This window comes from Eremothecium cymbalariae, chromosome 5 (assembly GCF_000235365.1).
Source record: "Eremothecium cymbalariae DBVPG#7215 chromosome 5, complete sequence".
In the NCBI taxonomy this organism is placed as follows: Eukaryota; Fungi; Ascomycota; class Saccharomycetes; order Saccharomycetales; family Saccharomycetaceae; genus Eremothecium; species Eremothecium cymbalariae.
In genome coordinates, this window is record NC_016453.1 from 142,283 (window position 1) to 164,394 (window position 22,112).

The following is a 22,112-nucleotide window of genomic DNA, read 5'->3' on the forward strand; positions in this document are numbered from 1 at the left end:
ATATTAGCATATATAATAGTAATGATGACTTGAATGATACATATTTATAGTTACCACAAATATCAGCGTACGTTATGAACAATTAACCTGTCTTGCTTTAACACGATCCTGGTACTTTATCCGTAGTTTCTCGATGTCTTCGACTTTCATTGAAGATTTAAGGAAATTTTCCACTAATTTCAGCATGGCGTCAGAACGCTTACTAACAACCTTACCAGTACTATTTAAAACGCCTTTCTTCATCCATATGTTTTTATTGGAAACATAAACGTCATTTTTGACAATAACTTGTGCCCTAGGTTTCATCTGTTCGTCACTAATAATTCCATCAGCAACCTTTTTATCTATCTCTCTTGCGACGCCCAAGAGCTGGGCAGTAAAATGGCGACTACTGTGCTCGCGTTCCTTTATCTCTTCTTCTAGACGTTGAATATTAGCTTGTTTCAGTTTCTCTTTCTGCTCTTTATAACCCTCGGTTATAAACTCTTCGCTATCAGCAGCATCCTGTGCACCGGCTTCCAATTTCCTATGAAGTTCGATCTTAAGAGCTTGAGTCTGTAATTCATCGAGCTGCCTCTGTTTTTTGGACTGTAGGAAACCTTGAATGAATTTTGACTCACCTGGAACCTTAGATGACTCCTTTTCAGCCTCGTTGTCTAATAAAGAAGAATATTCTTCGTGTGCAACGGTTCTTGATCGTTTTCGAGAAAGTTCAGCCCTTTTTTTCATATATCCTTGAAAACTATCGCTATCATCATCACTATCATTATCATAAACAAATTCCTTATTCAATCTAGCAGCTTTAGACCTTTTAGTCATCGCTAATACTGACAAAGTTTACACTCTGGTGGTGCTTTGTGGGTTCTCCTAATTGTAAAGTGTCAAAGCCGAGAAGCCTTTTTGGTACTTCACGCAAAGAACAACACAGCTCGATAAAGTGGCTCCTTTTCATACACAAAGCAAAACAGTAGAAAAGACTGGAAAATAGTATACTCATGTCATTTGACTGGCTAAATGTGCCCGGTATGGGTGTTGATGATAAGTACCAAGATTCAGTGGGTGCTGCACCGCCACCTCCATCCGTCTCTTTCAACTTCGGTGATGATACCACCAATCTAGATAGAAATGCGCAGTCTGCAGAGAACAGAACAAATGGCCAGGACCCTCCTACTCATAAATCTCCAAAGCCCATGGTGCAAAACTACAATCAAGGGGGCAGTTCTAATTCTCTCAATATGGTGCGTGACGACGTCTCTAGTAATGCGCTACAAGGCTCTATGAGTCGAAGTGGCAATATGTCCGACACACAATTGGTTTCGTACGTGGAAACTCCAGAAGATTTACGAGTGCCATTGTCTTTATCCGCTAATCAATTAGATCAAAATGAATTTAAAACGTACAAACGATGGTATAACTACTTGTCTTCAAAGAGACGATCAACGTCGATTCGTTTAGAAGAGGATATCTTCACCTTCCTCGCCAACTTTTGTATTAGTGATATGATCAAGGAACGAATCAAATGCATATTTAGAACATGCCAAATGTCAGTTAGTATGGGCCAATTCTTTGCTATCTTAAGAACTGTATCACATGCCCTACAAAGCAACAGTCTGCCTACGAGAAAACTGATAATAGTTAAAGCACCAGTACCCAATCCAAAGTCGATTTTATCAATGGAGGCTGGACAGGAAACTTATGAAGAAGTGGAAGAAGATCCGAAGTATGATATTGATAACAAGGTAGACTTTGATAGTTTTGCTTCTTTATTATTAACAGGTAAAACTGTGAGGAAAAACATCAGAAGAAAGATTAACAAGCGTTCAGGGAAAGTGAAAAAGGTGACATTCTCCGAAAATCTAGTAACCTTCCATGAAGAAAGACACCTAGAAGATGAGGGTACTTGTTTTGATGAGAAATCTAGAGAAAAGAACGGTGATGAAAGAAGGGAAAACGCTAGCCCAAGCGGAGATGAGCCATTGGACTTTTCGTTGCCCATGGATCAGTTGTTGAAGAAGATGGCAGTTAGAAAGAAAAACAATACTGCGTTGGTTTCGGAGCCTCCCTCGCAGCCAGAAACTGCTGAAGAGATGGAGGAACTAGCGGATATGAGAGATTCTTTGAACCACTTTAAGCATATTCAAACTGCCGATAACGTTACTTTGGGTGGTTTTGCTAATCAATTCATGTCTTCGATGGGAACACAATCCTTGGACGATCTTAATGGAGCTGCAGTCATAGAACCTCTAAAACCCACTGCAACAGGTTCTGCAAACTACCTGTTCCGATCTCAGATGTCTAACAACGTTGATCCGCTAGAAGGACAGCAAGTTTTGGAGCGCCTAAATCCTACTGCAACAGGCTCCGCTAATAGGCTATTTCGCACTCAAATGGAAGCTATGATGATGCCAGGCCACTTGAATTCTGTCAATAGTCAGCAACACCAGCACCAGCACCAGCAACAACAACAACAACAACAACAACAACAACAACAACAACAACAACAACAACAACAACAACAACAACAACACCACCAGCAACACCAGCAGAATTTTGTGCCGTTAAAACCAACGGCAACAGGCTCCGCGAACTACTTGATGAAACAGCAATTCTCACCGCCCATAAACACAACACATCCAGCAACCGTCATTACCACCCCTTCCCTACAAATACAAGATTCAGGACATATAACGGCTCCTTCTTCAATCGGTGGCCCCCCTTCTGAACTTCAGGCCCCCAAGCATTCCCCCCAGAACGCCAATAACATGCTAAACGTCATGAACGGGCCTGTGCCGTGTTACATCTCCCCCCAGAACTCCAACGGGATGCTTAATGTCCCAGATCCGAACTCTGGTAAATATTTCAACCCACCATTCCAATCCCCGGTCTCCCCAAACCTCACTCCTCAACACACGTCCCAGGTACATTACCAGTCTGCCGGTCCGCCGCCGCGTGCAAATCCATACCTCATAGCACATCCCCAGCCCCAGTATTCTCAGGGCTTTGTTCCAAACATTGCCACTCCCCAGCATAACTCCCGCATCTTCTCTGCGGGCCACTATCTCACTCCACAGCAGACCTTCTCACCACCGTCGTTACATTCTCAGAGCCAGCAGCACACAAACCCCCTCTTACAGCCCCACCCTCTTGGCAATTCTACCCCTGCCAACCCACCACCCTCTAGAGACATTCTAGGTGACCTGAGAGCCTTGCAGCAACAGGTAGATAGTATCCATAATGCCTATAACAGGCGATAAACTGCTCATCTCTTACCCCATCTCATTTCTGTTTAACGTATGTAACGACTCTCCTCGTTTCACGTGATAGTGCGTGTTTTTTATAAATCCAGCTTCTAACTGCATGCATATAATACTCTTGTAAACTAGCCACAAAAGACGGTACACACCAGCTGTGCAGTACTTGTCAAGATTCTAATAACCTAAAGTAAGGCAATATCGAATATGTCATCATCTGTGCCATATGATCCATATGTTCCACCAGAAGGAACGAACTCTCAGTCTAAGGCTGCTGTTCTAAAGGCGGTATGTATTTAGTAATTTTTTTTTGGATCATTGCGATCTGTTTTCGAAGTGTTTACTGAGCCATAGCTGATTAACGGAGTTTCCTCGAGGAATAAAGTTTGGTTGGTTATAGTTCTGTTGGTGCATCGATGGACAGGAGATGTGGTTACTAACAGTCTATTTTTTTAGGAAATCGATGATACAGTTGGTATTATGAGAGATAACATCAATAAAGTTGCTGAGCGTGGTGAACGGTTAACTTCTATACAAGACAAAGCGGATAATTTAGCAGTATCTGCTCAAGGTTTTAAGAGGGGAGCTAATAGGGTCAGGAAGCAAATGTGGTGGAAGGACGTTAAGATGTGTATGTGTCTATTTTTGGTGGTTGTAATTCTCCTGGTTGTGATTATTGTCCCAATGGTTGTTCACTTTTCTTAAGTATTTTGAAGGTACCTTTTTGTTAACCATGTTTAAAAAACGTGGATATTTGATATGTTTTGGCTTCTCTTTATTAGATAGGGCTTTAAAATGGTGCCTCTAGTTGCTTCTACAGAAAACATTAAAGTTCCGGTGTGTTTAGGCTGACTGTACTGATCATCAGATGGTTTGTTTTGATGGGTTTGCTTTCCTTGTAAAGCGACCAGTATAAAGGGGAACCGGTTGATTACCAGTCACCCAAACACATTTTATTATATGCGTTATACTCTGCTATACGGGTATGCTCCGTTTATCAAACATCTCTCTGTAAACTACTATTAAAAAATACCCACTCTCTTAACTCAAGAGTCTTTTTTTAATATACAACCAGTGTTCATAACAATATATAAATTTTGGATTTTTATATAAAGAAACGCATACATGGCAAGTCTAATATCATTGACCAAAGACCGGAAGTAAATGGGGGGTAAATGGGGGAAAGGTGGTGTGGTGATGAGGAGAAACTGTCATAGTTCTTTTTTTAAAAAAAAGGCAAAATTATCTTCATTCCAGATCTTGAGCCTGGGACTCCTGTGCGGAAACGTTCTCTGTTATCAATTCCACCACTCTTCTGGAAATAGGCAAATTCAACCAAGCAGGGATATGCGCTTCAATCTTGTTGATTTCTCTTGGCTCTATTTGACTAAATGGATCAGCAAAAGAACCGGTAGCGACAGGTAAGAAGATATCATTACTATGAGGTGCAGATTTACCATCGTTAGAAAGAGCAGATTCTCTCTTAACCCTTTCTGCAACAAAACTTAAAATCTCCTGGGGAATTGGGACTTCATAATCTGCAGCAGAATATTGCGAAATTAATTTTTGTATTTGGGCTGGCTTCAACGAGGAACATATTTCCCAAATAATATTTATATCCTCCATATTGGCTTTCTTCAATTGCAACAACTTCGAAGCTTGCAGCATGTGTTCTAAACAGTCGCTACCTTCCGGAATATGATGTACTTTGCACCATTCTTCCAATCTTGTCACGTTGTAGTTCAACTGGAGACCACGCTTCCATGACAGGAAATTACGCTTCATAATCAAGTCATTAAAACAAATAGAGTCCACATACTTTAATAAGGACATAATCACCTCGCGGTAGACTTCTGTTTCAACATGATAAGCTTTCATAGACCAATAAATAGTATTGAAGAAAGTGAGAATGTCATCCATTTTATAGCTGCTAGAACTTGAAAAAATCTTGGGCAAAAATGCAGAAGATTCAGGTACGATAAACCCAGGCAACGATTGTGACATAACAACAGCGGAAACTGCCCGCTTCTCTAACTCCTTTTGCAACTTCTTCAACCAAATGTTGTAGATGTTGTAACTCAAGGACTCAAAATCGTCTTTCAAAACGCTGACTAGAGTAACGTATTGTTTATATTCATCTTCATTTAAGTCCTTTATGTATGCATTATCATTCAAAATAGAATCATGGGCATATATGGCAAAGGAATAAAGTTCACGAACATTTGTTAACCAGAAAGCACCATTGATTATGACATTATCCCCCTTCAAATTTGTTACCAAGGTTTGAATGGTAGATAGTACTTCTGCAAGGAATCTTTCGCTCTGCTCAGTTAATCCTAACCTCCACATGTCACTCAATATGATGATCAATACTCTTGCAGGATATAAAACCTCTTTCCTGGTTAAGTTGGCAGCAAAACCAGGCTGCGGAATCTTACCACTCTTCAATAAACCTTCTACAATTTCAGTGGTCAACGGCCTATCATCGTTTAATAACTTGTATAGTTCATCGTTGATCTGCGATAGTTGGGACATAATTGATCTCGTTTCTTCTTCCAAGCCGCCATTGTTAATAGATACCACATTCCACTGCTTTGGAGATCCAGATGTATCCAAACCACTGTAAGAACTAATACGTTTACTTTTAATTGGTGATAGAGTACCGCTAGTTGGTGCATTACGGATGGCAGTGTGCAACCGAGCAATTTCTTCTTTCAATGATGAAACCTCATTAGATAAGTCTGAGTTTTGAGTTGTAGAATCTGCCAAATCCTGTCTGACTTTTGATAGCTCATCAATCTTAGCTTTAACATCAGCTTTCAATTCTTCTTGTCTCGTCTTCAATTGCTCAATTTCAAGTCTAGCGTCGTCAATTTCTTTCTTGGCAGCTGCAAGTCTTGAAGAAATTGCATCGTATGCTAGAGTATGGGTATCATTCTGCTCGTCCAAACTTCTGATATGTTCTTCTTTTTGGGCCTTCAATAATTCCTTAAAATGAGCAGATTCATTTAGAGAAGTCTGTAATTCCTTTATGCGAGCATTCAAATCTTTATTTTCCTTAACTTTTGCTGCCAAAGATTCGGTCAATTCGATAACTTTGTTTTCCAACTTGTAAGAAACTTCCTTCAAGTGGTTTACAGATTTTGCTTCCTGTTTCAGAACATCTAACTGTCTCTTTGCAAACCTTCTTCTTACCAAAGACTGTACCACAATTGTACTCTTCTTATAGTGTACATATGATTTTCTTGGTTTAAAAGCTCTAATCTTCTTTTGAATCTTAATTGCCGACTCTATTTCACGTCTAGCTCTCAATTCTCTGCAAGCCAATTGTCTTCTGAAGAGAGATTGGGTTCTGATAATAGAATTCAATTGTTCCTGTGTCTTGCGATACATTGAAGAGCCTCTTAAGAAAGATTGTAACAAAATAGCTGCCCAGGTCTTAAATTCATGATCAACATGAGCACGTAGAATAATACCCTTTGCAACAGATTGGAATTTTCTGAGTGAACCAGTGATTTCCAAATATCTTCTGCGGTAGTATATACCTTTAATTTTCTTTTGAATCATAGTAGAAGAGGAATTCAATTTATCGGTTCTCTTTTTTTCCAAGTAAGCCAACATACCAGCTTTAAAGAAAATCTTGGTATTACCAAGTTGGTATTTCTCCTTATCAGTAACTGTAGTACCCAAGATGTCCTTGCAAAGTTCGTTAATTTCTTCTTCAGTGGTTTCAGTTGCAAAGATTTTAGTCCAATGGGTAGATGGAACCAAAAGATGGTACCTAAGAGCGAATTCATTATAAGTCCATCTAGTGGGGAACCCAGCACAAGAGATTCTGATGGTTTCTAAGACACCACATGCTCTCAACTGAGACAACACCATTAGGTTATCAAACTGCCAAGCCTCTTTCGACTCGTTAGGTTTTATGCATCTAATGTAATGAACATTTGTGGAGTTGATAGTGGTCATCAATTCGACTAAAGATTGTTTAAAGAGTGATCCCAAGGTTGGTTTTCTATTGACGACCCTTGCTGATGAACTTTGTTTCTTTTTGGCTTCCTGCTGATCAGCCAGCTTAGCAGCATTTCTATCAATGGTTTCTAAGATGGCGAGCAAGGTAGAGTTCTTTGAGTTCTTCAAGACTTCCAAATGGCCGTCTGAAACGGTATCTCTATTTTTCTCAATGAAACCCTCAACATCGTAAGTAACGTCAAGCGCGTAATGTGAGACAACGAATTTCGTTTGACCAAATCTCGGTTTAGAAAACACTCGGTTAGTAGGTGGTTTATCTAAAGTTTGGTACAACTTTTGTGTCCAGGTTTCGTCAGAGCCAGCTGGTAATCTTGATTCTTCATCCAATAAAGATAGGATACCCAATTTATTTTCAATCAAATCAATACAAGGCTGATTGTCATTGAATTCAATGAAAGACCATTTGATTTCCTCTTTAACGTATTCTTCCTGTTCCAATTTAAAGACATGCTGATTAAACTCTTGTTGCAACTTTTCATTTGCATAGTTGATACAGAATTGTTCAAAGGAATTTTTTTCAAAATGCTCGAAACCGTAGATATCTAGGACACCAATAAAGGAGTAGATTTCATTAGACACTTCTGGATTACAGAGCACGTTATTTATATTCTGGACCAACCAATCAAATAATGCAGAGTATATGAATTTGGCGACCGAGTCACGAGCAACCACAGCTTGTCCATAATTCAAGTTGGAAACAATCTTTTCAGCCCTCGTGATGATTTGTTTTTTAGTGATCCATTTTGCAAAGGCAAATGCATCAATTCCTAACAATTCACAAGCAATCTGTAAGCTTTCATCATCGGAGCTTAGTGCGGCATCTGTTCTGGCCTTTTTAATTTCTATGTTACCGATGTGTAACAATGCGGCCAAGATGGTAAACAACTCTTTTTGTGTTTCTTTGGAGATATCAACCAACAAAAGCGCGTCTGTGGTGAGTTTGTACTCCTCCTTGTCATCGATACCAGCAATTTTAGACTCCCCCCCTTGATTCAAGTAGTGGTAATCTTCGATATTTGTTAACTTGAGTTTCATTTTGAGATCTTCAGGCACGCCCGCCAACAACTGGTAAAAGATATGATAGTTTCGTTCTGCTGCCGGCTGAAACACCAACCGAGACCTTTCTAAAAGATATGTTCTGATGCGAGCACCAATAATGGAAGTATCCTTATCGAATAGGATCTCCAGGTACTTTCCAAATCTTGAAGAGTTATCATTCCTAGTAGTCTTTGCATTCCCAAAGGCTTCCATAATTGGATTTGTGGCTAAAATCTTCTTCTCTGTCTCGGACATTTCAATTGGGTTGAGCGATCCTCCGCTCCCCACCAAGTTACTTTGCTCTACAGTAGCAAAATAACGCATAATGTACTTTGCCGATACCGTCTTCCCGGCACCTGACTCCCCAGACACAACAATCGTCTGATTTTGTGTGCTGTTCTTCATCAAACTGTACGCCTCCTCCGCAATCGCAAACAAATGTGGCTCCAACTCCCCTCGACGTCTCTTGGCATACGCCTGAATCATATCCTGAGAATAGAGCTGATCCACACGATCAAACGGATTTGTAGCAATAAGCACAATTCCCGAATACGTATAAATATTCAACTGCGCATAACGCGCCTTGATCGCATGTAATACCGCCGGCTCATTCAAATATGAAAGCGAAGTCAAATCCTCCGTCGCCTCTAGAATGGGAGGGTTCCTTAACAATGGCAAATCTTCACTCGACCCTTCCTCGATGCTACTAGTGATAATCTCAACCACTTCCCCATTCTCAAGGGTCAAATCTAAATGATACTTATCCCCAACCCGCTTATTCTTCGAAATTTCCCCGCCGATCCATCCTTGATCTTTGTTCGGATACCAGCAACGAGTACCAACTTCATACGACATCCTTATTCTTGTTCCTTCTGTAGTTCGTCTCTTAGAACTGTTTATTTACTCCCTCTCTTCGCGTATCTTAAGCACTTCTCTCTCCCTTCTGTTTTCGTCTAGCTGCCTTGCTGCGTGTCGAAATCCTAATCTGCGCCTTTCGAAGGTAAACACTATATATAACTGGTAATAAACACTAGCAACTAAATGATCTCGTTAAATCGTGTCTGTGACCAATGATAATATAATGTAATCAATTTTGTCTTTTTTTTCTATCAACAAAAAAAATTAAGAAGGGAAATCACCGAATTTTTGTATGGATGTTAGTCAGACAGAGGAAACACAGATTACTATTTTCTTGACGAAGGAGCACTTGGCGATATAGCCTAGTTCTTGTGTTTAAAGAGCTGGGGAATGAATGGGATACAGAGGAGACAACAGGAAAACAGGTTGTCGTGTTTCAAAATTGAAACAGGCGCGGGTGTACGCGCGGCGCGCGGCTAGCTGTGCGGTGTGCGGTCGTGGTGTGGCTCGAGGTGGCACGCCGGGTAAGCGGCGTGGTGCCTTGGCGCGGATCGCGGTGGGGACGCTGTACCAGCGAGGAGCGAAGGAGGGTAACGGGTAGTGCGCGGTGTACGAGAGCGCGGAGGGTAACGCGTGCGGCCGCACGCGTTACCCTCCATCCAAGTGCCTTGTTTGGTGGTGTCCGTGCACCGCACCTGCTGCGGCAGCGTGAGGTTGCCGGGTAACGGGCTGCTTCTTTTGGTGGAAAAGGTGGTTACCCGACCGATCTGTTCCTCGTTCCGCTTCGTGCCATCGCCCTCCCACAACTTGCAACAGGCTCCCGTGCGCCCTAAATACAAACCAGACGCGGCAAGATATGTCGTTCGTACCGAGTTCGTTACGGTAAGATGCAGTCTCGATGCCTCCAGCAAATGTCCCCATCTGCGGCAAAAGCCACGGGTCATTCGGTGTCGACGACTGATTACACGAACGCGACAGCAGGGAAGTTTAGCGAGTGTTTATTTGAACAGCGGGAACCCGGAGAGAGCGGGCAAGGGCGAAAACTGAGTAGAAGGAGTGATGTTACAGGACAGCAGTGGCATCAACACCAACAGCATTACAGGAATGCGCTTTCTCTGGAAAGCGTTCCCGTGGGATGGGCCAGCAGTAATAACTCGGGAGCCGCGGGAGCATCTTCATTTTCCGCTTCTGGTACGGACTCGCCGTCCTTTTCAGATCCGGGGAAACGTCTGGTGAACCGATTCCTGCAGTCAGGGACCACTGGTGTGGACGGCGGTGGTTGTGGTGGTCTGCTGCCGCCGCATAATGCAGTGGGTGCGGGGGCGAGTTTTTCAGCAGTAGCAGGTACTACTGCCAGTACAGCATCTTCACGAGTATCTTCTACGGACTCATGGGGCTGGGTTCCCATGGAAAGATCTTTGGGCCGGATATGGTTGCATGGTTTAGTGTCGCGGAGTTTGGGGACGTGGGTTCCTGCAGGGAGGGAGGCTGCTGTGGCGGTAGCGGCAGAAGAGGAGCCGCTGCTGCTGCCGCCCGTGGGCGGCAGCAGCGTACGCAGCCGCTCGACGGGGAATACTGATGGTGTTTGCAATGCGTATGCGAAGACTGTGGCAGAACTTTTGGCTAATTTAGCTTCAGCGGCAAAGGCGGAGCTCACCTCTGCGGTGCTGCCTCGGGAAGAGGTGGTTGCGTCGTCAGAAGAAGCTCTGAGTAGGTTGCATGCTGATATTGGACATGTGCATGATACTTTGAAGGAGATGGAACGGCAGGTGTTGGTAGAGCGTTTGGGACCTCTGAGGAGGGAGTTTCAGGACGGTGGTGGCGACGGTGGCAATGCGGTTACTCCACGTGACTCCTTTGGCGGGCGGCTGTCAGAACTGGTGGAGGGCCAGTTAGGCGAACTTCTAAAGTTTGAGAACGGTATTGAGGAGCTCAGGATAGCGTTAGATGCTCAGAAGGCCTTGTTGCATAGATTGGAGACCGCAGTTAAGCTGAGGGAGAGAGTCAACGATATGCGACGGAAGGCGGGTTTCTCAGCGCGAGTTAAAGACTGTGAAGGCATTTTATATGATATTGCAGCAGCATTTATTGGTGTAATTTTATGGTGGCTGTTGAGATTATAAGAAGAAGGACAGGCTGGTTTAAATTAGTTTAGAGAGATTTAGTTTAGAGAGATTTAGATTAGGTTATTTTTAGTTGTGTACATTTGAACATATATATGTTGTGATTTATTAGAGTGCGAAGTTCTGCTTTTTGGAGAGGGAAAGCTGACTTTTAGTAAATGTTGTGTGAAAAAAAGGCTGACTAGTGGTTATACAGAATCATATCCCTTGAGGGCCATATACCCTAAAGATCCACTATCCATGACTCCTACGTATGTCCAAATGCCATCGACATTCAAGTCTATTAGATCAGCTTATTAACATATTTTTGCAGTTTAGCCGTTGTAAAGATTACGCCTAAGACGGGTTTGCCCATTCGAATTTTCATCAATCGAAAAGAGGTTCTGAGCAAGCACATTTCTGGATCTGCAAGACCTATATTTGAAGCTCCGTTGTTGTCGAATAATGCTATTGTAAGGTTAAAGTCGCCATCAGTGAGGATTCATTTGTCAAATGAAGATTCCAGGGACCTTTGTAACGAACTCCGTGATGAGCTTCTTTTCATTGTGCATGAATTTGGTTCAGAGACTATACAAAATGAGTTACTCAAGAAGCTGAAGGTTGGCAGTGCGATGGACTTCCAGGAATTAATGCAGGTGGTCAAAGGGAATGCCGGTTTGCAGCGCAATGCATCTAGGAATGACGATAATCCTCTTGCTGGGTTGGAGTTCCACACTACGATCATTGAGAGGATTGATAAGAATAAGTTTACGTTGCTCTTTAAGCATAACTGGGAAGCAAACATCATTATATGCGATATTAAACGGCTTGTAAAATGGAGGAAGCTGTTGTGTTGGACAGCATTTGTTAGCAATGTATCTGGCATACCCTTATTATCCTCACAAGAAAGCCCTCATATTATAGTTCGAGGAGCGGTTGAGACAACTGAACCTGCTGCTGAGATATTGCAAGAATCAGATGAGGAAGATTCCAGCTCTCGGTTGATACTGGTGAACGATGACCTCGCTAATCGACAAGATCTTGGTGATGGGGAACAGAAGCCTGTCGTGGAGTACAACTACGAACCATTGATCAACCTCGGCAGCGGAATAGATGTGCATGTACTACAGCGACCTCAGCGCCATAGAAGACAGCCACTTTCATGAGCTTCATGCTGTTTTCTTGGCGATGATAGTCTTCTTGATGAATGATACTTTTAAACGTTAACAATGAACGACTTAGTTATGACAAACTTTTTTTTTAATCTGTTGAAAAAATCTACAGTAATTATCCACATCCCAGAAGATCCTGATTTGTTCACATTACTAATATACTATTTAATGACTTGAAAGAGCTGTAGTCGAGAGATTTTAGAGCTTATAAAATGTCTAATATAGCTGAAGAGGTTGCCAAACAAGCACGTCTTGCTGGAAATGTGTTGAAAACTTTGACTAATGAAGAACGTTCTCAGATTCTTTACAAAATTCATGATGGCTTAAAGGCGGGGAGAGATGTTATAGAAAAAGCCAATAAATTAGACCTAGCTGAAGCGAGGAAGAATAATATTGCATCATCGCTGGTTCAGAGGTTAGATTTGTTCAAGGGTGACAAGTTTGAGATGATGCTGCAAGGTATCATTGATGTTGCTGAGCTAGAAGACCCGGTTGGGAAACTTTTGATGGCTCGGGAACTGGACGATAATCTGACCTTGTACAAAGTCACTGCTCCTGTAGGTGTCCTTTTGGTGATTTTTGAATCGAGGCCAGAGGTTATTGCAAATATTACCGCTTTATGTATCAAGTCTGGTAATGCTGGGATTTTGAAAGGTGGGAAAGAGTCCTTGAACACCTTTAAGGAGATGGCGACTATTATAAACGATGTTATTAAGGAGAACCAAAAAACCAGCAGGGTTCCTTTGAACGCTGTGAAGTTAATAGAAAGCAGACAGGATGTTTCTGATTTGTTGGACCAAGATGCATACATAGACTTGGTGGTTCCCCGTGGTTCAAATGCTTTGGTCAGACAAATCAAGGATAATACTAAAATACCAGTATTAGGCCACGCTGATGGTATTTGTACTGTTTATGCAGATGAAGACGCAGCGTTAGAAAAGGCTAAATCAATCGTCTTAGATTCTAAAACTAATTACTGCGCAGCTTGCAATGCTGTTGAGTGCCTTTTGATTAACCCAAAGCTGCCAAACTGGTGGGAAATCATAGTTCATCTAGTAACTGTGGGAAAAGTGAAAATCCATGCTACAACAGATGTCAAACAAGCATTTTTTGAAAAAGTTGACAATGAGTTAATTAGATCACAGGTTTATGATGCGGTGGATGAAGATTTTGGCAGAGAGTTCTTATCGTTGGACATTGCCGTCAAATTCGTTACATCCACAAAGGAGGCTGTTGAACACATTAACTTACACTCTTCTAAACACACTGACGCAATTGTAACTGAAAATCAAGAAGCCGCAGAATACTTTTTGAAAGCTGTGGATTCTTCTGGGGTTTTCTGGAATGCTTCTACCCGGTTTGCTGACGGTTTTAGATACGGGTTTGGAACCGAAGTTGGAATATCTACTTCAAAGATCCATGCTCGTGGACCTGTTGGTCTAGATGGATTGGTTACTTACCAATATCAAGTGCGAGGCGCTGGCCAGGTTGCAAGTGACTATTTGGGCGCAGGTGGAAACAGAGCTTTTGTTCACAAGGACTTGGACGTCAAAGGGCTGAAATTATGAGAATACTTTTTTATATAAGAGAAGTTTTAAAAACGGTATCAGCTGTATTTTACCAAATTAATGCAATGCATATATGACATATTATACAATTTCATCTCTTCTCACACCTTCTTTTTTTATTAATAGTTTATACAGAAAAATACTATATGTCTATTTATCCCTGAATGGATTAGCAGAAGCATCATGTAATTCACCAAAGACTCCTCTCTTCTGTGTGGTATCGTACATTCTAACGATTTTCTCTTGTCCACCGTCTTCGCTTTGGGAAAAGGCAAAACCTCTTTGTTTTCTCATTCTTTGGACCTGCCTTACTTTTCTAATGGCTTTTTGGAATTGCTCTAATCTCGGCCTATAATCACTTATGTTATATTTCTGTATTTCTTGAACGACATGGTAACTTTCAGGTGAGTAAGTGCGTTTATAGTACTTCCAAAGTAAGTCACGTAGGAGCGCTAAAACGGGGAGCACAATGCACATCAACCAGAAAGTAGCTGAACCATAAACGTGGGACACTATACCATAATACTCCTTCGAAACGTTGAGTCTTGGAAATATATATGCATATATCGGGAAGAAAATCAACCAAAATAATAAAGAACCAGGTATTGCAAAAAGTGTAAATTTAGTCCATTGATTGGTAATTAGTGCGGCTTTTCCTAACACAATTATAATACTAGTTGTGTATATTGAAACACCCCAAACCCAATGATCCGCCGTCTCACCATGAATATCCAGAGCAGCGCCGTAGAGGTAAAACATAGTAGAGCCAATAAAAGTTATCGCTGAGTGATAGAAACCATTTATAACCCATCCCCAAAATATTCTAACAGAAAAAAACTGCCCACGCTGCCCTAATTTATACAACTGCGGGTATCGATCTAAAAGTCTGCTACTTACAAACTGATCGAAAACGCCTAACACAAAGGGAGGTGTAACAGTGAAAAATACATTGTAAAATGTTAACGTCCAGGATTCCATAATTGATTGTCCAGAAAATGAGTTTGAAAGAACATACCAAAATTGGGTCATATAAAGAGCAATGTTTTTGTAGAATGAATATAGAATAGCTTGCGATATCCTTTGGTATGACCAAGAGCCATGAACAAGCAATAATTTCTTCAAATACTTGAACTGACCAATGGCAAAATCAGCTGATCTAGCAGCCTGCATGCCTTCCATACCGCTAATACCCACACCCACATGAGCCGCTTGAATCATACTGACATCATTGGCACCATCTCCAATGGCCAAAAGCAAGGAGTTGGTCTTCCTCTTCACCATCTTTACAACCAAGGCCTTTTGTAATGGAGATACACGACAACATATAACTGCTTTACAGATCTTTCCAATTGCCAAAAGTAGATCCTCCAAATCAGGTTCCAATGCATAGCCTAAAGACTTACCATCAATAACCAATGCCAATGTGTTTATGTCTTGCTGAGAAATTTGATGCTCATTAATTGCTTTTAGCTTGTCGATTAAATTCTTTTCTGTGCCTTCTTTATCTTCTTCATTAACAATCAATAAATTCATATCTTCACTTAACAAGCGACAACTCATACCAATATTTATGGCTGTCTCTTGCCTGTCACCAGTCAAAACCCAAATTTTTATACCAGCATCTTGCAACGTGTGAATTGTTTCAGGAACACCATCTTGTAGTTTATCCTCAATGGCTGTTGCACCAATTAATAATAAATCCTTTTCAATTAGCTCCGCAGCCTTATCTAATTCAACTGCTCTATTTTCCAGGCTAGTGGCAGCTGAATCATACGCATGACTCCAGTTTTGATACTCTTCTTCAGAGACTGTTCTTGTGGCAATACATAGCGTTCTTAAACCCTCGGCAGCATAGTCTTCTAAATGCCTTAATGTAGCTTCAACGTAAGGATTATGATTACTATCCAACCTTTCTAAAATAACAGTGTCAGCACCTTTACAGAACAATTTGATAGAATTATCAGGTAATCTAAAAATGGCGCTCATTCTTTTTCTGGTAGAGTTGAATTCACAAACGTTTAACAATTCGTATACAATATCTTCACCGGTGGCTTCTTTAACTATTGTAACAGAATTAGGTTTACGAATGATAAATTTATAACCCAAAGTTGCAGCACCTTGAACTAGAGCACCCTCATCGGGAGAAGCAGCCTGATATTTGATAGACGCATCATCTTGAAATTCAGGAATGACAGTATGACAAGTGGATAACAATGTCAAAAATTCATCAATAATAGACCCTTCCACAGTGGAAGTGTCATCAAGATAGGCACTCATTTCTTGATACGTTCTAAAGCCAAGTTCAATGCCGTCATCCACGACCGCGGTTTTGTCCTCAGGGATAGTTTCAATATAGCAACGGCCTGCAATTGAACACGACTTAAACTCCATTACATTTCTAGTCAACGTTCCAGTCTTGTCACTAAATACATATTCAATTTGCCCCAATTCCTCAACCAAAGAAGAAGTTCTAACCACCGTAGGCGTATTTGATTCTTCGTGAAACATATCTAAATCCGAAGCAATCATATAGGCTTGATAATATTTGATCATTTCAACAGTAACAAACAATGAAATTGGGACCAAGTTGGAAAATAAAATCCAGTATGTTAAAATATCCTTAAAAAACAAACTGAACCAATTCGTCCCTTCTAGATACAAGTAGCCTAGGGCTTTAGAATTTGTGGACATCACAATCACGTTACCCAAAGAAGAAACCACTGCAAGCACAATTAAAACACCAAACAATGCAACAATTTGCATATTTATTACTCGTTCAACAGCTGTCCTCTTAATTGGAGTAGCTGTAGCATTACGCATTAGCTTCGTTTCGTGGCCTGTGAAAACCACTATACCAAAAATCCATGCAGTGTTCCTCAATACTGCACCTCTCAAAATCATTTGATCAGGGTTCAACGGGATTTTGGTCCCATTTAAAGTTATTGTTCCTTCGTATGTATATAAACTGGAGTTTGGTGGTTCTGAAAGTAGTTTACCGCGCATGGTGCTCAGTTGAGCCTCATCTAGGAATTTTGAGGTTTCTATTCTTGCTTGTTTAATTTTCAAATTAGTTTCACCATCTAAATTAGCAGTTTCGATATAACAAAGACCTTCTGGTTCAGAAGACGATAATACAATCAAATCAGCAGGAATGGCTTCTTCAGAGCGCACTCTGATAATATTACCTACTGATAAATCAATCCATTTTTTGGAGATAAAGTGACCGGTATTTTCAGAATAAACTTCCGCTCTAGAATCGTTTAGGTCTTTGTCAGAGTTGGATCTTTTTAAATCTTCTACGCACTCTTTAATAGCTGACACTATCAAAACAACAATTAAAGTGCCAATTGTAGTGAATCTATTAGTGGGTGTTACATTTGGCACCTGCTGGATGACGGAAGTGAAAAGGAAAAATAAATTAGCATATTTTGAAAACTCCTGAAATAAAAATTTTGGTAAGAATGTCGCAAAATTATATTTTGTAGTTGAAATGTGATTATCACCATAGCCTAAGTTGGAGTTGGCAACTTTATCGTTGATATAGATTACCCGCGGTCCATTGCTATCTGCAGCAGAATTTCGCTTAGTTCTTAAGATGAACTTATCGAATATGACTTTCAGGTCGAATTTATTCCGAGATCTTTTGTACCTGCCTTCACCAGTGACCTCTGCGTAGTTGTCCATTTCAAAACTTTGATATCGACTATCAGCTGCACTATTTATGCCAATGCCACTTTTTAGGCCACCAACAAATTTCTGCCATCCGCTCGGTTGTGCCACAGACAGATTATTATTAGATGCATCATAATGTTGTGTAGCATTTTCGTCATCAAATGGATTGTGTATAATGTCGTTTTCTATACTGTCGCCACGACGAGATAAAGAAACCCTATCTAGATCTATGATCTCCCGTGGTATTAAATTAGCTTGATATCGTTCAATTTCATCAATGCCCGAATCAATAATTGGCACTGAATTGTGACCATTTACAGTTACACTTCTATTGTTGGTATCCGCTATATAGCTGTCGTCTAGAAAGTCGATATCGAACAATGTTTCCTCATTATGCTTATTCCCTGATCCACTCATCTCAATAGGTGTTGAAAGATTCAACGAAAGATTATACAACTCAACGTGCCAATCAGTTTTACACTAATGAATAAACATCCTTCAAATAGAGGCTTTGATGTCTAAATTATATATAGTACCTATATAGTAACACTACCATATTTTTATCGTTCCGCGTGATCCAATATTACCCGGACTGACTTCACAATCATGAATAGTCCATCTTAGATTCATTATAAGTAGTCTGAATATAAAAATGGGATATATTATTAAATAAGTACGGTTTTCTAATGTACAAAATGCTTTTAAGGTAATTCTATTTGTGCAGTTCAATGCGCGAATTCCCTTTGATTAGGCTGCGTTTCTTCTTCATACTCTATCTCAACTCTAGCACGCTTTCTCTTGGTCTCGGCAGCCTTATCTTTCTTGGAAGCTCTTTCCTCGCTATCAGAGTCATTTCCGCTATCTTCATCACTACTATCACTTATGGAGGAAGCATCTGAATCATCTAACCATTTCTCTAAATCCTCCATCTCCACCAATTCTTCTTCCCCATCGTCCTCGACATATTCTACTTCGCCAATGTCGCTTTCTTCATCTTCTAGTTCTTCCCCTTCGTAGTCTTCCTCTTCATCTTCAACTTGGCCTAGAACCTTCTTCCAGATCTTTTCATCGACGTTTAATGGCTTATCGCCATATGCTCCACTCTTCAATCTATCCAATAATTCCTTCTCAATTGCCTTTTCAATCTTAGCAGCAGCCAACGCCTTTCTCTCCCTATTTTCCTCCCTCCTCTTCACCTTAGGAGCAACACCAACATAATGCCGTTCTTGCTCCCTCAGAGCCATACGTCGCTCTGTGATCATGACTTGAGTTAACCTTGTGAGCCTTTGCTTACATTTATGAATCAAAAATTTATTCCAATAAAGAAGGTGCTCATCTACTTGCTTTAATGCTTTTGAATAGTTTTTAGACAGCCTGATTCTCTCCCATAACTTGGCAGGAGTATGAGCTCTCTCAGCTGTCTTCATGTATAAATATATCTTCCCATCAATTTGCTTCACCGTCGCATACTTTGCATTTGCTAGAGGGCATGACGATCTGTTACAAAAACCAGTGACATTGTATTCATTTCTGCAAAAATTCTGACCTTTATCAGTCTTAATTTTGTAGGCACAGAAGTGCTGATTTATAACTTGCCAGATTAATTCGTCAGACATTCGTTAATGCACAGGTGCTTGTTGTTCAGCTTTCAATATTAGAGTTGAACATACATTGTCTTCATCAATCTCATCGCGTCTCATCTCATCTCGTCTAGAAAATTTTTCAAAAAAGAAACATCAATGCGTAATAAATGATATTAACACACGTGACCAATAATAACATAAGAAGTTTGCAGCGTATATAGATATAAATAGCACTGCTTTTGCAATTAGAACATATGGCATCTACTTTATAACATTGAAGGCTATTTAGCGTATTACTTTGACGTCTTTTTTGCATATGACGCCCTTCTTTTAATTTTTACAATTATTAAGCCTGTAAGCGAAACAATCGAGTGTTAATAAACAATTATGTGTAAATTAGCAAGTTAAACTCCTGTGGGTTTCATAAATAACAATTATGTTGAAATAATTCCTAGATGCTTCGAAAATGAGTAGAATTATTGTCCAATTATCAGATTTGAATACTTTTATAGCCGATCTTACGGATTCGAACGAACTAACTCTAGTCCGTATGTTTGCTCAATACCAAGGCACCACCGCACCTGTGTCTGGCTGCATGTCACCAGTAATAGCATTCAGAACTATACCAGATTTTGATCTACAACAAGAAAATGATAGATTGCATGAGTTCGCATTGGATGAGAAATGTTATCAAGAGGAATTCATAGACAGGTCACCGCCTCAGAAGGGTGAGATCCTTGATATACACTGTGGAATACAATCTGGACAAACAGAAATAATACACCTCAAGCGCATTACTTTAAAAGATCTGAACAGACTACGTGATTTTATGTCAACTGAAGTTGGTAAAGATTTTGCGCGGTTTACCGGCATCTGAGGAAGTGGGTACCTTTTATTTATGTCCCTGTTTTTGCTTAAAAATTTCATAAGCTGTCATCAAACTCATAGCATGGTTCATCGGGAAAATTATATTATGGGAAACAAACATAACAAAGAATATGTATAAGATGAGATAATTGAGCATGCTCGTGTTCTGTTCAATTTCTTTTGAAGCTGAAGAAGATCATTTCTTGAAGTACAAAGCAGGAATTACTTGGCTCCAAAATTGAAATTTGTCATATATGCAACAATGGAAATATATAGGAAGGTTCGACAAACAATTCTATTTGAAGATCCTTGTTTGTAGATAGAGATATGATCAAATTGCAACTTTAATAAAATCATTAAGGGAGTAGAAGTGACTACTCAATTAAGTGAATCCAATCTTTGGCTGCAACATACAAAGATTCCTTAATGTTACAACTTGCAAATGCCATTCATATACAAACGTATATTATTATACCCAGGTCTTATTCAATATATAAAGAATTAATACATTGCATTTATATTCAATAGATAGATGAGATGACAGGTTTCATAACGCTATAATAAACTGCTTGCTAGTTCATAACCGAAAGTGTGATTACATGGGGTCTCAGACAGTTATGAAAGGGAACCATATTGGAATAATATCAACCTTTGTCAGCAAACTCGACGGCCTGATAGTAGGCTGGCGATTCCTGTCGCGAAATATTAAATCAGAAGTCGTAAGTTAGAAAAATATCACATTTTTTGGTCCATATTAAGTAAAAAACATCACTAATATAAAACGTGTGTGCATTTTTCAGTCTATTATACACAATGCTAATTATCTCTTAAGTGCCCAATAATTCAGAAACTAATCTTGGAGGCCTTCTTTCTGTTTTTCAGCAAAACCTTCACCTTCTGTTCTTCTTCTTGTTCTGATTCTTCCTCCGATTCTACAGACATTTGTTCATCGCTGTCCATCTCAACTTCATCTTCCTGCTCCTTACGTTCAGCCTTCTTGGCAAGTTCCACCTCTCTCAGCTTCAATAGTTCTGGATTAGACTCAACTAGGGCCTTGTCTCTCAAGAAGTCCTTCTCCTTATTACCTCTCATTCTGTTCTTGTAGAACGCTCTCTCACGTTTTTGCCTGATTTCCTCAATTCTTTTCATAGCAGTCAAAGTGGTATTCACTAATTCTCTATTATATCTGACAGGAACGTTCCTTCTTTGGGCAAACGTCAATGTTGAATCCACAGCTAATTCCTTACCTGCTGCCTTTCTAAACGCTTTAGTCCACTTCAACTTTCTAGGATTTCTACGTTGCTTGAATGATTTATGACATTTTGAGCGACAGAAACGGAACTCCTTGGCATCATTACGCACAAACATAATACCATGGCCAGGATAAACTGGCGAAGAACAGAAATGACACGAATGAATTCTCATGATCCTTTATATTCACAATAAGTGGTAAATAATCAAGTCTCTAATAGCTTACCCTTAACTTGAGCTCTAGTATTCTCCAGCTAGAACACTGAAACGTCAATGTAGATAAATAGATATAGATAGAGATGAGATGAGGAGGATTAACAAGGTTGGAAAACTTTCTGAAAATTTTGATATTGTCGTTTCTTTTTAATTTTGAATCCTTGAGATGACTATCACTGCACACGAATAAGAGCTGAAGTTCGTAAATCAGACCTCAAATACAGATCCTATTCCCCAATGAAAGAGATATAAAGGACTATTTGAGATCAATCAATCAGATTGATTATGTAGATTTGCTGCTCTCAAACTTATAGATGAACTATGTTTTTTGTAGAGTCGTTCTGTTCGGCTAGCTCGATTTACAGTACGAAATTCAAGAAAATTTTCGATTTTGACTATATAAACACCTACCACTAACTTGAAGCCTGATCTAACAGAAACAACTTGAACCCTAAGAAAGCATTTGAGCCAATATATTGCTGGATCAGTTCATATTAATTCG

At 40.2% G+C, this 22,112-nt stretch overlaps 11 protein-coding genes across 11 annotated transcripts; 6 read left to right on the forward strand and 5 right to left on the reverse strand.

Moving 5' to 3' along the window:
* Positions 1 to 72: 72 nt before the first annotated feature.
* Positions 73 to 819, reverse strand: Ecym_5064 (uncharacterized protein; the record flags this gene model as incomplete). The annotated part of the gene is made up of 1 exon (XM_003646623.1): positions 73 to 819. One exon carries the CDS (start codon positions 817 to 819, stop codon positions 73 to 75), a length of 747 nt encoding a protein of 248 aa, XP_003646671.1.
* A 176-nt stretch (positions 820 to 995) lies between these two features.
* On the forward strand, positions 996 to 3,254 carry SCD5 (Scd5p; the record flags this gene model as incomplete). Its single annotated transcript, XM_003646624.1, has 1 exon — positions 996 to 3,254. One exon carries the CDS (start codon positions 996 to 998, stop codon positions 3,252 to 3,254), a length of 2,259 nt encoding a protein of 752 aa, XP_003646672.1.
* A 204-nt stretch (positions 3,255 to 3,458) lies between these two features.
* Positions 3,459 to 3,956, forward strand: SNC2 (SNAP receptor SNC2; the record flags this gene model as incomplete). The annotated part of the gene is made up of 2 exons (XM_003646625.1): positions 3,459 to 3,539; positions 3,708 to 3,956. The coding sequence occupies 2 exons, from the start codon at positions 3,459 to 3,461 to the stop codon at positions 3,954 to 3,956; spliced, it is 330 nt and encodes a 109-aa protein (XP_003646673.1).
* A 543-nt stretch (positions 3,957 to 4,499) lies between these two features.
* On the reverse strand, positions 4,500 to 9,176 carry Ecym_5067 (myosin family protein; the record flags this gene model as incomplete). Its single annotated transcript, XM_003646626.1, has 1 exon — positions 4,500 to 9,176. One exon carries the CDS (start codon positions 9,174 to 9,176, stop codon positions 4,500 to 4,502), a length of 4,677 nt encoding a protein of 1,558 aa, XP_003646674.1.
* An 890-nt stretch (positions 9,177 to 10,066) lies between these two features.
* Ecym_5068 (uncharacterized protein) lies at positions 10,067 to 11,302 on the forward strand (the record flags this gene model as incomplete). The annotated part of the gene is made up of 1 exon (XM_003646627.1): positions 10,067 to 11,302. One exon carries the CDS (start codon positions 10,067 to 10,069, stop codon positions 11,300 to 11,302), a length of 1,236 nt encoding a protein of 411 aa, XP_003646675.1.
* A 240-nt stretch (positions 11,303 to 11,542) lies between these two features.
* On the forward strand, positions 11,543 to 12,447 carry SAW1 (DNA-binding protein SAW1; the record flags this gene model as incomplete). Its single annotated transcript, XM_003646628.1, has 2 exons — positions 11,543 to 11,553; positions 11,616 to 12,447. 2 exons carry the CDS (start codon positions 11,543 to 11,545, stop codon positions 12,445 to 12,447), a joined length of 843 nt encoding a protein of 280 aa, XP_003646676.1.
* Positions 12,448 to 12,665: 218 nt separating this feature from the next.
* PRO2 (glutamate-5-semialdehyde dehydrogenase) lies at positions 12,666 to 14,021 on the forward strand (the record flags this gene model as incomplete). Its single annotated transcript, XM_003646629.1, has 1 exon — positions 12,666 to 14,021. One exon carries the CDS (start codon positions 12,666 to 12,668, stop codon positions 14,019 to 14,021), a length of 1,356 nt encoding a protein of 451 aa, XP_003646677.1.
* A 150-nt stretch (positions 14,022 to 14,171) lies between these two features.
* DRS2 (aminophospholipid-translocating P4-type ATPase DRS2) lies at positions 14,172 to 18,110 on the reverse strand (the record flags this gene model as incomplete). The annotated part of the gene is made up of 1 exon (XM_003646630.1): positions 14,172 to 18,110. One exon carries the CDS (start codon positions 18,108 to 18,110, stop codon positions 14,172 to 14,174), a length of 3,939 nt encoding a protein of 1,312 aa, XP_003646678.1.
* A 308-nt stretch (positions 18,111 to 18,418) lies between these two features.
* Positions 18,419 to 19,309, reverse strand: MAK16 (ribosome biosynthesis protein MAK16; the record flags this gene model as incomplete). The annotated part of the gene is made up of 1 exon (XM_003646631.1): positions 18,419 to 19,309. One exon carries the CDS (start codon positions 19,307 to 19,309, stop codon positions 18,419 to 18,421), a length of 891 nt encoding a protein of 296 aa, XP_003646679.1.
* Positions 19,310 to 19,742: 433 nt separating this feature from the next.
* Ecym_5073 (uncharacterized protein) lies at positions 19,743 to 20,153 on the forward strand (the record flags this gene model as incomplete). Its single annotated transcript, XM_003646632.1, has 1 exon — positions 19,743 to 20,153. The coding sequence occupies one exon, from the start codon at positions 19,743 to 19,745 to the stop codon at positions 20,151 to 20,153; it is 411 nt and encodes a 136-aa protein (XP_003646680.1).
* Positions 20,154 to 20,986: 833 nt separating this feature from the next.
* On the reverse strand, positions 20,987 to 21,568 carry RLP24 (ATPase-activating ribosome biosynthesis protein; the record flags this gene model as incomplete). Its single annotated transcript, XM_003646633.1, has 1 exon — positions 20,987 to 21,568. One exon carries the CDS (start codon positions 21,566 to 21,568, stop codon positions 20,987 to 20,989), a length of 582 nt encoding a protein of 193 aa, XP_003646681.1.
* Between the last annotated feature and the right edge of the window lie 544 nt (positions 21,569 to 22,112).